This window comes from Clinocottus analis, unplaced genomic scaffold (assembly GCF_023055335.1).
Source record: "Clinocottus analis isolate CAN_PGR_092001 unplaced genomic scaffold, fCliAna1.0.p SCAF_58, whole genome shotgun sequence".
In the NCBI taxonomy this organism is placed as follows: Eukaryota; Metazoa; Chordata; class Actinopteri; order Perciformes; family Cottidae; genus Clinocottus; species Clinocottus analis.
In genome coordinates this window covers 287,933-297,804 of record NW_027176216.1, presented here as the reverse complement: position 1 = coordinate 297,804, position 9,872 = coordinate 287,933, and the positions used below count along the sequence as shown (strand labels likewise).

Sequence of the window (9,872 nt, the reverse complement as noted above, 5' to 3'; positions counted from 1 at the left end):
ACTCCAGTACTCTGTGGTAGTATTCAGTGGTAGAAGTACTTCAGTACTCTGTGGTACTCAAGGTAAAGATCCAGCTGAGCAGCGCTCTCTGGTGGAGGCTGCAGGGAACTGCTGCTTCCAAACGAGTTAAACAAGGAACGTCTGGAAGTCGGCTCTCAGGCTCTTGTTCTTGTTCTTCTTCCTCTCTTCAGCCGTCAGCTGCGGGTTCTCAGAGTTCTTGATGCTTTTGGCTCTGATGTTAAGTTTGTTTGCAAGTTAACGGATAAATTCAAACACTTAACACTCATTTAATATGATTTAATCTGCATAATGAGCTTGACTTGACTTCTGGGTGCTCCCTCGCTCCACTGTCTGTAGGACAAAGAGTTACGCACAGTAAAACTCTGTGTAGAAGTAATAACAATATTACGTAGTACTCTGTCGTTGTACTTGTACTGCACAGAAAAATCCATGGGGCCAGGGATTTATTATTATTATTGTGAATAATAATAATAAAATCCCATTAACTTAACATCCACAAAGAAGTTTTCAGTGAAGTTAAAACAGTCCTCCCATATTTCAAAATAAAAGTCTTTACAGACAGACATTTTTAGTAGATTTATTTTGAAGAAAACATGAAAATCGAACAGAAATTTTCAGTAGAAAAATGTGTGTGTGTGTGTGTCTGGTCGGCTGAAGTGTGTGAGTTGGTGGTTACTGAGTTCCAGCGTGACCTTTGACCTCACACGTGTCACACAGCTTCTCCCCTACGGTGAACTGGCCACAGCAACCGTTGCTACCGCAGAGACAGGGCACTTCCTGTTTACTCGTAGAGTCGGCACAGTACTTCCATGTGAGCTCGGTACCGGCCTTCACGACCCTGAAGAGACAGAACCACCACCATCATCATCATCATCGCTCCTTTGCCATTAATAATTGGAGATCCTCCACCTCCTCAGCGGCTCACGGTGTCCCCCAAGGTTCCGTGCTACGTCCCCTCCTCTTCATCATCCTCTTCATCATCTACAGCCTCCTCCTGTTCATCATCTACAGCCTTCCCCTCCTCTTCATCATCTACAGCCTTCCCCTCCTCTTCATCATCTACAGCCTTCCCCTCCTCTTCATCATCTACAGCCTTCCCCTTGGACAAATCATCCGTCCTCATGGTCTCAATTTCCATTGCTACGCTGACGACACCCAACTCTTACTCTCCTCCAAGACCATCACTTCACTCACCGACTATCATCATCATCATCATCACCACCATCACCCTCACCTGCTGGTGAAGAAGGCCACGAGGGGGTAGCCGGGGTCGTGACAGTCGCAGAAGACGTTCTGGGTGAACAGGTTGGGCTGGCAGCTGTGCTGTGGGGAGCAGAGACGGGGTCAAAGGTCAATCCTCATATCGACCTTGAAGAGCACAGCGTCATTGATGACCTTCCTCTTACGTTGAGGAAGCGGCTCACGTTTCCCTCCTTGCTGGCGTCCATAAAGTAGACGTCCTCCACGTCCATCGCTCTCTTCAAGCCGTTCACGACGACCGTCCTCTCCGGAGGCAGAGCCGGGTCACCTGACTCTCCTGGAGGCGGAGCCGGGTCATCTGACTCATCTGAAGGCGGAGCCGGGTCACCTGACTCCCGTGGAGGCGGAGCCGGGTCACCTGACTCCCCTGGAGGCGGAGCCGGGTCACCAGATTTATCTGAAGGCGGAGCCAAGTCACCTGACTCATCTGGAAGAGCTCCAACCAGCACGGTCTGACACAAGGTATAAGTATTGATTGATCACTAAAACACACCGTTAGCATCATTAGCTCTGTTGGCTGTTGCCATGTTGAGAACCATGTGGAGACAATCAAGTACTTTATACTCGGCGGACTCATCGGACCCCGACCTGTTCTCGGTCCTGCGGCGCAGCGTTGGCGTCAGCAGGTCTCTGGATCACGGGCACATGCAGGGGGGGCGACGTGGGTTGCTGGACCGGCGCGGGTTGGGGCGGCTCCAGCACGGTGCTGCGGCCCTCCAGCACCGGAGGGGGCAGCCACTCGGTCACCACCTCCACCTCGTCGTCCGACGGGAGGTCTGACCTCATCAGCTTCGGGGGCGACGGTTCGGCGGGACTCTGGCTCCTCTGCAGCATCACACCTGCGAAGACGCACACGAACGTGCCGCGGTCCAGGTCGTCGCGACACCGGACACCCCAGCCTCGGCCGTCGGTCTGGAAGACCTGGAGGCGGACCCTGATCCCCCTCTGGACCAGCCGATTCTGACAACGGGCCCGGACGCAGCCACACCAGGGGCCGCACTCGTACACCCTGAGGACATTTAGCACATGAGGTCTCACGGTCACTTCCTGGTCGTGGATTCTTTAGCTAGCGGTCTCACCCTGAGGGGACGGACTCGGACAGCCGATGGTAGCTGTAACGGCGCCCTCCTTTGGTCGCGGCGGCGCAGGCGCAGCGCAGAGCGTCGTCACAGCCGTCGGTGCAGTCGCAGCACACGTCGAACAGCGTCGGACCGCGGGTCAGGAAGCAGCCGTGCGGCCAGCGGTCCTTCCTGTAGCGGAACTCGGGAGGTCGAGCGCCGCCGTCTCCGACACACAGCTGCACCGGCGTGGGCTCCAACCCCCGGCTCAGGTCCATCTCTGGACACCGGGGGCCCGCCGGAGGGCGCGGGTCCAACTGAACCGAGGGGTTGAAAGTGAAGAAGTCCACCTGGAGAGAAGTACACCAAGTACATTTACTATTATTTAGTACTGTCCAGAAGTACACATAACTTTTACTTTGATTTTACTTTCAGATTGTCGTACTGGTCCTTGAACGCATCGTAACAAACCTGCAGGACGTCGTAGCTCTCCGTGGCCAACAGGAAACGCATCACGTCGCCGTGGTCACAGAGACTCTGTCCACACGGGGCTTTGTACAGGACCTTCCAGTCGTCCCCGTCCTCGGCGCTCAGCCTCTTGAAGCCGCACAGCAGCGGCACCTTCAGGGGGTTCTGACCCCAGAACGCAGGGGTGCACTGAGGCATGCTGGGTAAACAGGGCAGGCAGGCCTGAAGGGAAACAACAGTACAGTGTGTAGTACTCAGTGTGTGTGCGTGTGTGTGTGTGTGTGTGTGTGTTTGTGTGACCTTGCAGCAGGCGTGTGGGTGGTACTGCAGCTGAATGGGGCTCACAGGGGGCAGTAGCTCCTCCCGGCCTGAAGGGGGAGCAGCCGGTAGCAGCTCATCTAGACAGAAGAGCGCCGTCGAAATGGGACTTTTTAATATATTTAATTTTGAGCAGACGCGTGGTTGTTATGAAAACAGTGAAGTTTTAGAATAAAAGCCTGTGTTCACCTGAGCCAATGACCACCTGGACCACAGAGTCCTGAGAGGCCGGGGCCCCGTTGAGGCACTCTAGCAGCTTCAGGCCCTGCACGAACTCTGATGGACACAACAGGAAGTCAGCATCAAGACAACAGGAAGTCCAGTTCATTACCACCAAAGAAGAATGCAGTCTAGTCAAACCTTTATCTGTAGCTGTGTTCTTTTTCAGGACCCTCTTCAGGTGATCCAGGTACTCAAACACTCCACTGAAGACCTGGTCCACGTCCTCCTCGGCCCAGAAGGCTTTGGCTCGATCTGAAAACAAAATACTTTTTCTATAAACTCATTATTTTTTGCTTATATTTGTCAGACCTGGTCTATATCAACCCACTTCTTGGGTCAGTCGGACCCGGACCACAAGAGTCCTGAAGTCCAGTTCTTACCAACATCTTGTGGCTCTAAAGGGTTCTCTTCCATCCTGTTAGCCGGTTAGCACCCAGCTAGCTCCACTCAGCTCCAGAACCAGCTGACTTAGCTTCGTTAGCTGTTAGCTTCCATTCGCTTCTTTGACGACAGTCTTTGAATAGAAATGTAATCCGGAAGTTCTTTGTCCGGTTTAATGAGGAACGTTACTATTATCAGCGTGAATGTTCCACATTCGCGATTTAACTGATTGTTATTATCCGTCTTTATTGACGATCCTCGGCCACCGTAGGTAAGTAGTTATTGCTGCCCTGGGCTGAGTTTTACAGGCAGTTTTACGTCTCTTTACCTTTGTGTTTCAACTCCTTTAAACAATAAACTTTGTTTTGCCTCATTTTCTTTTTACAGACGTCGAATTATTGATGACGATTTTTTATTTTAAGTATTTGTTCTCTGAACGCAGTGAATCAGCCTAGTAGTCAGAGCTCAGGGCAAGTAATCCACACAGGGTCTACCCTTCGCTTTTTGAGTTGACTTAAATCGACCACCGTAGCACCGGTTATAACTAAACACACCTCCCACTGTTTCACAACAAGCTTTTGAACCTTTTTCATAAACAAATGACTTTACAAGAATCTTCATGTTTCGGACAAACATCGATAACCGAACTATATCCGGTTATAATGGTTACCGGCATCTTCTTTACGTTAACGCAAAGACGCTAACGTAAAGAAGGTGCTAACGTAAACCACTTCCGGTGGGGTTTTGTAACAATGTAACAATACACTTATGCAATTTTAAAATGCGGAATCATTAGAACAGAAACCCGCAGGAAGAGGTGAGAATTAATACTTCTTACATATACATGAGAATACTTCTTACATGTATAGAATACTACATGAGAATACTTCTTACATGTAGAGAATGCTACATGAAGTTATGTTAGTGCATACTGAGGTGAGAATAAAGACTACATGAGAATAAATACTTCCTACATCTATAGAATACTACATAACAATACTTCTAACATGTATAGAATACGACATGAGTAGAAATACTTCATACATCTATGGAATACTACATGACAATACTTCTTACATGTATAGAATACTACATTTCAGTACTTCTCACATGTAAAGAATACTACATTAAGTTATTTTAGTAAATACTAAATACTTCTTGAATACTTTCTCAGCGGAGATGTCTCAGGTGCGGCGCTCGGTGAGCAGTGCATTGTGGGGGATGTGTGCAGCTGACTCCGTGTCCATGCCAGTCCACTGGTACTACGATGTAGACCACATCAGGAGGGACTTCGGGGGCTGGGTGTCCGGCCTCGCGTCCCCCAGAGACCGACACCCGTCCAGCATCCTCAGCCTCTCCAGCACCGGTACGAGACCTGGACCCTCTTTGAGACATGGACCTCCTTGAGACCTGGTTACTCTTTGAGACCTGGACCTCCCTGAGACCTGCACCTCCTTGAGACCTGGTTCCTCTTTGAGACCTGGTTCTTCTTTGTGTCCTGGAGACCATGTTTGTGTTCTGGCGGGTCACAGGACGCGCTTATGTTTGTTCTGCTGTTTCAGCCGGGAGTGGTCGGACCTCCTGGTCCTCTGGCGCCAAGAGACCCGACGTGGTCGGTACTGTGATCCTCCACGACAAGCTGGACCTGTGGAAGAGCTCCAAGGGCTCCGTCCACTACCATCAAGGTACTGATACTGGGTACTAGTACTGATACTAACTCGTGGTCTCCAGTGATCCCTGTTCGTGGTCTCCAGGTCTTCAGTCCGGGGACAACACCCTGAACGTCCTCTGTTCCCTCCGAGCTGCCCGCTCACTCGTCGCTGGAGGTTTCCGTGACGTCTCTCAGCCGGACGCCCGTGCCGCCGTCCTGTCGGACTACGTCCACTTCCTGACCACGCCCGGCTCGCACCGCGACACCTACGCCGAGTCCTTCCACCGCTCCTTCTTCTCCAGCTGGCAGGAGAGCAGGCCGGCCTCACCCGGTCAGGTAAAACAAACGCACCTCACGCAGCGGCCAGCTGGGTTTCAGTCTCACTGAACAGTTTTCTGTTTTGTTTTTCAGGTTCTGGCGTTTGCAGAAAAGCGCAGCGGACAGATGTTGAGCTCCTCGTTCCCCGACAGCCAGCTGGACGCCATCGGCTGCCTGACCATGACCCTCCCCTTCATCCTGCTGTCCGCCTCGGCCAATGAGGACCGAGCTGTGGGTTTCTCGTGCACGTCCAACACAAAGAGGACGTTCTCCGTCTGACCTTTGACCTTTGTCCGTCTCCAGGTTTCAGCAGCCGTAGAATTCGTGAAGCTCACCCACCCCCACCCGAAGGTCCCCGAGTACGTGTCCATCTACAGCCGGGCGCTGCATGCGGTTCTGGGCGGAGCCAGCGTCCGGCAGCAGGCGGAGCTCGCCCTGAAGAGGCTGGACGCCTGGGAGGACTGCCGGAGCTACGGACGCAAGGCGGCCAGGTCTTTACCGATGTTTGTGTGCGTGTGGTCTTTACCGATGTTTGTGTGCGTGTGGTCTTTACCGATGTTTGTGTGCGTGTGGTCTTTACCGATGTTTGTGTGCGTGTGGTCTTTACCGATGTTTGTGTGCGTGTGGTCTTTACCGATGTTTGTGTGCGTGTGGTCTTTACCGATGTTTGTGTGCGTGTGGTCTTTACCGATGTTTGTGCGTGTGTGGTCTTTACCGATGTTTGTGCGCGTGTGGTCTTTACCGATGTTTGTGCGTGTGTGGTCTTTACCGATGTTTGTGTGTGTGTGGTCTTTACCGATGTTTGTGCGTGTGGTCTTATGTTTGTTGTCTTCTTTGGTGACGGGAAGCCTCCCGTGAGTCCGATCTTTCACAATAAAAGCTTCCCGTCGTTGTGCTGCAGGTTTCCTCGGGGGTCTAACGAGCAGCTGAAGGTCCATCAGAGCGCCGTGAGCTACCTGGGCCTGGCCTGCTACACTAAAGGTCCAGCCAGCGTCATGTGACCTGTTCAGGCAGTCATGTGACCGCTGAAGCTCTGATGTGTGTTTGTTGTGACCCAGCAGGAGCTCTGTGCAGCTTGTTCTATCTGGCCCACCAGTTCCACGACGACGTCACTGCAGGAATCCTGGCCAACACCAACTGTGGAGGTCCGTACAGAAGCCTCGAGTCCAGGTCCTCTCTGAGTCCAGGTCCTCTCTGAGTCCAGGTCCTCTCTGAGTCCAGGTTCTCCCTGCTTCCCTGAACCTTGTTACCTTCTTGTTGCAGGTGAGAACTGTAACCGCGGGGCGGCCCTGGGGGCGCTGCTGGGGGCCGGGTCCTCCGGGTCCTCCGGGTCCTCCGGGTCCTCCGGGTGCTCCGGCATCCCTCAGGAGTGGAAGGACCAGCTGAGAGACGCCCAGGAGTTCATCCCCGACATCCTGAAGGACTTGGAGTGACAACTTTACCAGAATAAAAGCTTGTCTTCCTGTTTACAAACGCAACAATTTATTACTTTAATTTGAAAATAAAAATGTTTTCCATCATTTAATTTGTTTGGATGTTTTTAGAAAAAAATATATATATTTGTACTTCACTTTGTCTTTCATAGTACTAGTCCACAGTAGTACATAAAATATGTAAAAACTGAATATTCTATAACAAAGGAGCTCTTCTGCCTCACAAGTACTTTTCATCTGGTCCTTGAAGTACATTTCGCTGATACTACTTTGACTGTATTGTAAGTTGAAGGGACGTGAAGTATTTTCAGACGTTTTACTGAAGTCGGACAGTAAAACTTTGTCTTCACAGAAACACAAGAACACATGAAAGAACCGTCCAGGACAGAATAGAGGTACAGCTGCAGTATTTGTACCACATATCTGTGGACCACAGGGGGTTTTGTGTGTTTTTCTGACCTTTGATCAGAACAAACATGGCGTCCGTCAGCAGAGAAACGAGTCGACTCTTCTTCCTCCGACTCTTCATTGCTTCTATCCCAGCATGCACTGGGCTTCCTGCAGGTCAGTGTTAGGTCTCTTCTATCGTCTTCTTCTTTAGTTTTTACATCAGACAGTCGTTCACTTGTCTCCCCTGAAGTTCTCTTTGTAGCTGACCAGGTTACATTAGCATGTTAGCGAAGCTATCTTGAATGTTGAGGTACTTTGTGTTTACTTGTTTTTGTTTTGGTTCAACATCCTAGAATTAGCATTATTTTTAGCTTAGCACACGTATAGCCAAGACTCAAACTTTTGAATCACCGTCTCCATCTTGGTTTTGATCTGTCTCCATCTTGTTTCTCCATCTTGGTTTTGATCTGTCTCCATCTTGTTTCTCCATCTTGGTTTTGGTCCGTCTCATCTTTTCGAGCACAAAGTGACATTAAATATATTTTGTCTGACCCAACAGTCGAAAACCCAAAAATATTACATTTAGAATGATGTAAAACCATAAATTATGAATATAGAAATACCAAAGATGGACTAATCGTTGCAGCTGTCAATCAAACAGGTTTCTATTTGGCCTCTAGTGGCCACAGTTGGTAACACGCTCCATGGATTTCACTACGCGTCCCAGCATGCTAAGCTTCCAACACTTTCTTCCTCTGTGTGGGGAAATGAAGGAGGCGTGTTCGTGAGCAGACCCGAGGCCAGCGTCTTCTTGCATCGCACTCGTCGAGCCAACTTCCTGTTTGAGGAGTTGAGGCAAGGAGATCTGGAGCGCGAGTGTCGGGAGGAGAAATGCTCCTACGAGGAGGCGAAGGAGATCTTCGCTCTGCGCCAGCAGCTGGTGGGTCCAGACTCAAAGTGGGATGTGTGGTTCTGGTTTCTGTGGTTAACTTGTGCTGTTTCTTCTCTCAGGAGGCCTTCTGGAAGCTCTACACAGGTACGTCTGGCTTTCACGCTCACTCATTATTGCTCTATCCTGCTTAAAATACTACTTCCTGTTTGCAGCGGTGGACCACTGCCTGTCGTCTCCCTGTAAGAACGGAGCCACCTGTACTCGGCACCTTGACACCTTCGTCTGCAAGTGTCCTCCCAGGTTCCACGGGTCCCACTGCGACAAAGGTATTCTTTACTGGTAGTTCTTTACTGCCGCTGAGGAGGTCGTGACCAACAACGTTGTGTTTCTGTCTCCGCGCAGCGCGTCCGGCCTCACTGGGATGTCGCTACCGAAACGGAGGATGTGAACATTTCTGCAGACAGCTTCCGAACCGTTCCCACGTGTGTTTCTGCGCTCCGGGGTATCGTCTGCACGCGGACGCCAGCTTCTGTTTGCCCGAAGGTCAGAGCTCGTCAGAGACGTTAGAGAGCAGATTAAAACCAGTCAAAGAATAATAGTACGTTTATTTACCTCCTGGAACATGTTAGCAACTGCCATGTACACACCTGCAACTGCACTCACACCCAAAACTCACCGTTTACTACTCACCTGAGACCTTTCAAACCAGTTACCCTGAGGACACCAGTGGGATGCCCTCTCAGACCACATGTCTTCAGTCTTGTGTCTCTGGTCCAGATCCCGTGGCCTGTGGAAGACCTCACGTACACTTTGGCCCGAGGGTCGTCAACGGGGAGAACTGCCCCAAAGGACAATGTCCGTGGCAGGTAAGAGCCTGGAGGTGTTCCCTTTAGTGGTGATGACGGCCCGGGTCAAATGGTATTCAAGACCTCTTGAACGTGCTTCCACTTTCCGGCGCCTCTGGTCCTAACGCTGCATCTCCTCCTCTCTGTCTTTGCTGGCTTCAGGCTCTGCTAACTGAGCACAACGAGTTCACCTGCGGAGGCGTGGTTCTGTCCGACCGCTGGATTTTAACTGCAGCTCACTGCGTTTGGAGAAAAGATGCATCGATCTTCAACGTCACCGTCGGTGAGAAATTGCTTTGAACTTTTCTTTCTGCTTTCTAGCTCCTCTTCTTGGTATCGTAACCAAAAGTTATTTCGCGTAAAGGTGAACATAACCGCATGAAGGACGAGCAGACTGAGCAGAAGCGGCGGGTGGTCAGAGTGCTGATCCACCACGGCTACAACCAGACCAGCTGGGACAGCGACCTGGCGCTGCTGCAGCTGCACCGGCCCGTCAGGCTGGGCCCCTACGTGGTCCCCATCTGCCTTTCGGCGCGCAACAGCACCTTCGGACGAACGCTGGCGACCGTCCGCCAGGCCACCGTGTCCGGCTGGGGCCGCCTGTCGCTGTTCGGC

At 51.2% G+C, this 9,872-nt stretch overlaps 3 protein-coding genes across 6 annotated transcripts in view; 2 read left to right on the top strand and 1 right to left on the bottom strand.

Annotated features, from left to right (window-relative positions):
• Positions 1-584: 584 nt before the first annotated feature.
• Positions 585-3,984, bottom strand: setdb2 (SET domain bifurcated histone lysine methyltransferase 2). Its single transcript, XM_068602064.1, has 10 exons — positions 3,728-3,984; positions 3,486-3,599; positions 3,315-3,401; positions 3,108-3,205; positions 2,811-3,029; positions 2,361-2,689; positions 1,870-2,290; positions 1,428-1,733; positions 1,256-1,344; positions 585-859 (listed from the first exon to the last, which is right to left on the bottom strand). The coding sequence occupies exons 1-10, from the start codon at positions 3,759-3,761 to the stop codon at positions 694-696; spliced, it is 1,863 nt and encodes a 620-aa protein (XP_068458165.1). The 5' UTR covers positions 3,762-3,984; the 3' UTR covers positions 585-693.
• On the top strand, positions 3,327-7,222 carry LOC137803542 (uncharacterized). 3 transcript variants are annotated; one of them, XM_068602067.1, is made up of 9 exons: positions 3,327-3,534; positions 4,903-5,094; positions 5,291-5,413; positions 5,483-5,715; positions 5,791-5,928; positions 6,001-6,188; positions 6,599-6,678; positions 6,759-6,842; positions 6,961-7,222. In XM_068602067.1, exons 2-9 carry the CDS (start codon positions 4,908-4,910, stop codon positions 7,128-7,130), a joined length of 1,203 nt encoding a protein of 400 aa, XP_068458168.1. In that variant the 5' UTR covers positions 3,327-3,534; positions 4,903-4,907; the 3' UTR covers positions 7,131-7,222. The 3 variants fall into 3 exon arrangements, with proteins under 3 accessions (XP_068458168.1, XP_068458169.1, XP_068458167.1); XM_068602068.1 differs by lacking the exon at positions 3,327-3,534 and adding an exon at positions 3,884-4,545 and having other exon boundaries at positions 6,759-6,867; positions 6,961-7,040; XM_068602066.1 differs by lacking the exon at positions 3,327-3,534 and adding an exon at positions 3,886-4,545.
• A 384-nt stretch (positions 7,223-7,606) lies between these two features.
• f7l (coagulation factor VII, like) overlaps positions 7,607-9,872 on the top strand; it is a 2,563-nt gene continuing 297 nt past the window's right edge. Inside the window, exons 1-9 of one of the 2 annotated variants that reach the window (XM_068602050.1) lie at positions 7,607-7,694; positions 8,167-8,181; positions 8,297-8,460; positions 8,532-8,556; positions 8,625-8,738; positions 8,815-8,955; positions 9,190-9,278; positions 9,420-9,540; positions 9,622-9,872. The exon at positions 9,622-9,872 is cut by the window's right edge and continues 297 nt beyond it. In XM_068602050.1, the coding sequence (XP_068458151.1) occupies positions 7,607-7,694; positions 8,167-8,181; positions 8,297-8,460; positions 8,532-8,556; positions 8,625-8,738; positions 8,815-8,955; positions 9,190-9,278; positions 9,420-9,540; positions 9,622-9,872 (1,008 nt within the window). Of the gene's footprint in view, positions 7,695-8,166; positions 8,182-8,293; positions 8,461-8,531; positions 8,557-8,624; positions 8,739-8,814; positions 8,956-9,189; positions 9,279-9,419; positions 9,541-9,621 lie in introns of both variants that reach the window. The other variant, XM_068602049.1, reaches the window with a different exon arrangement.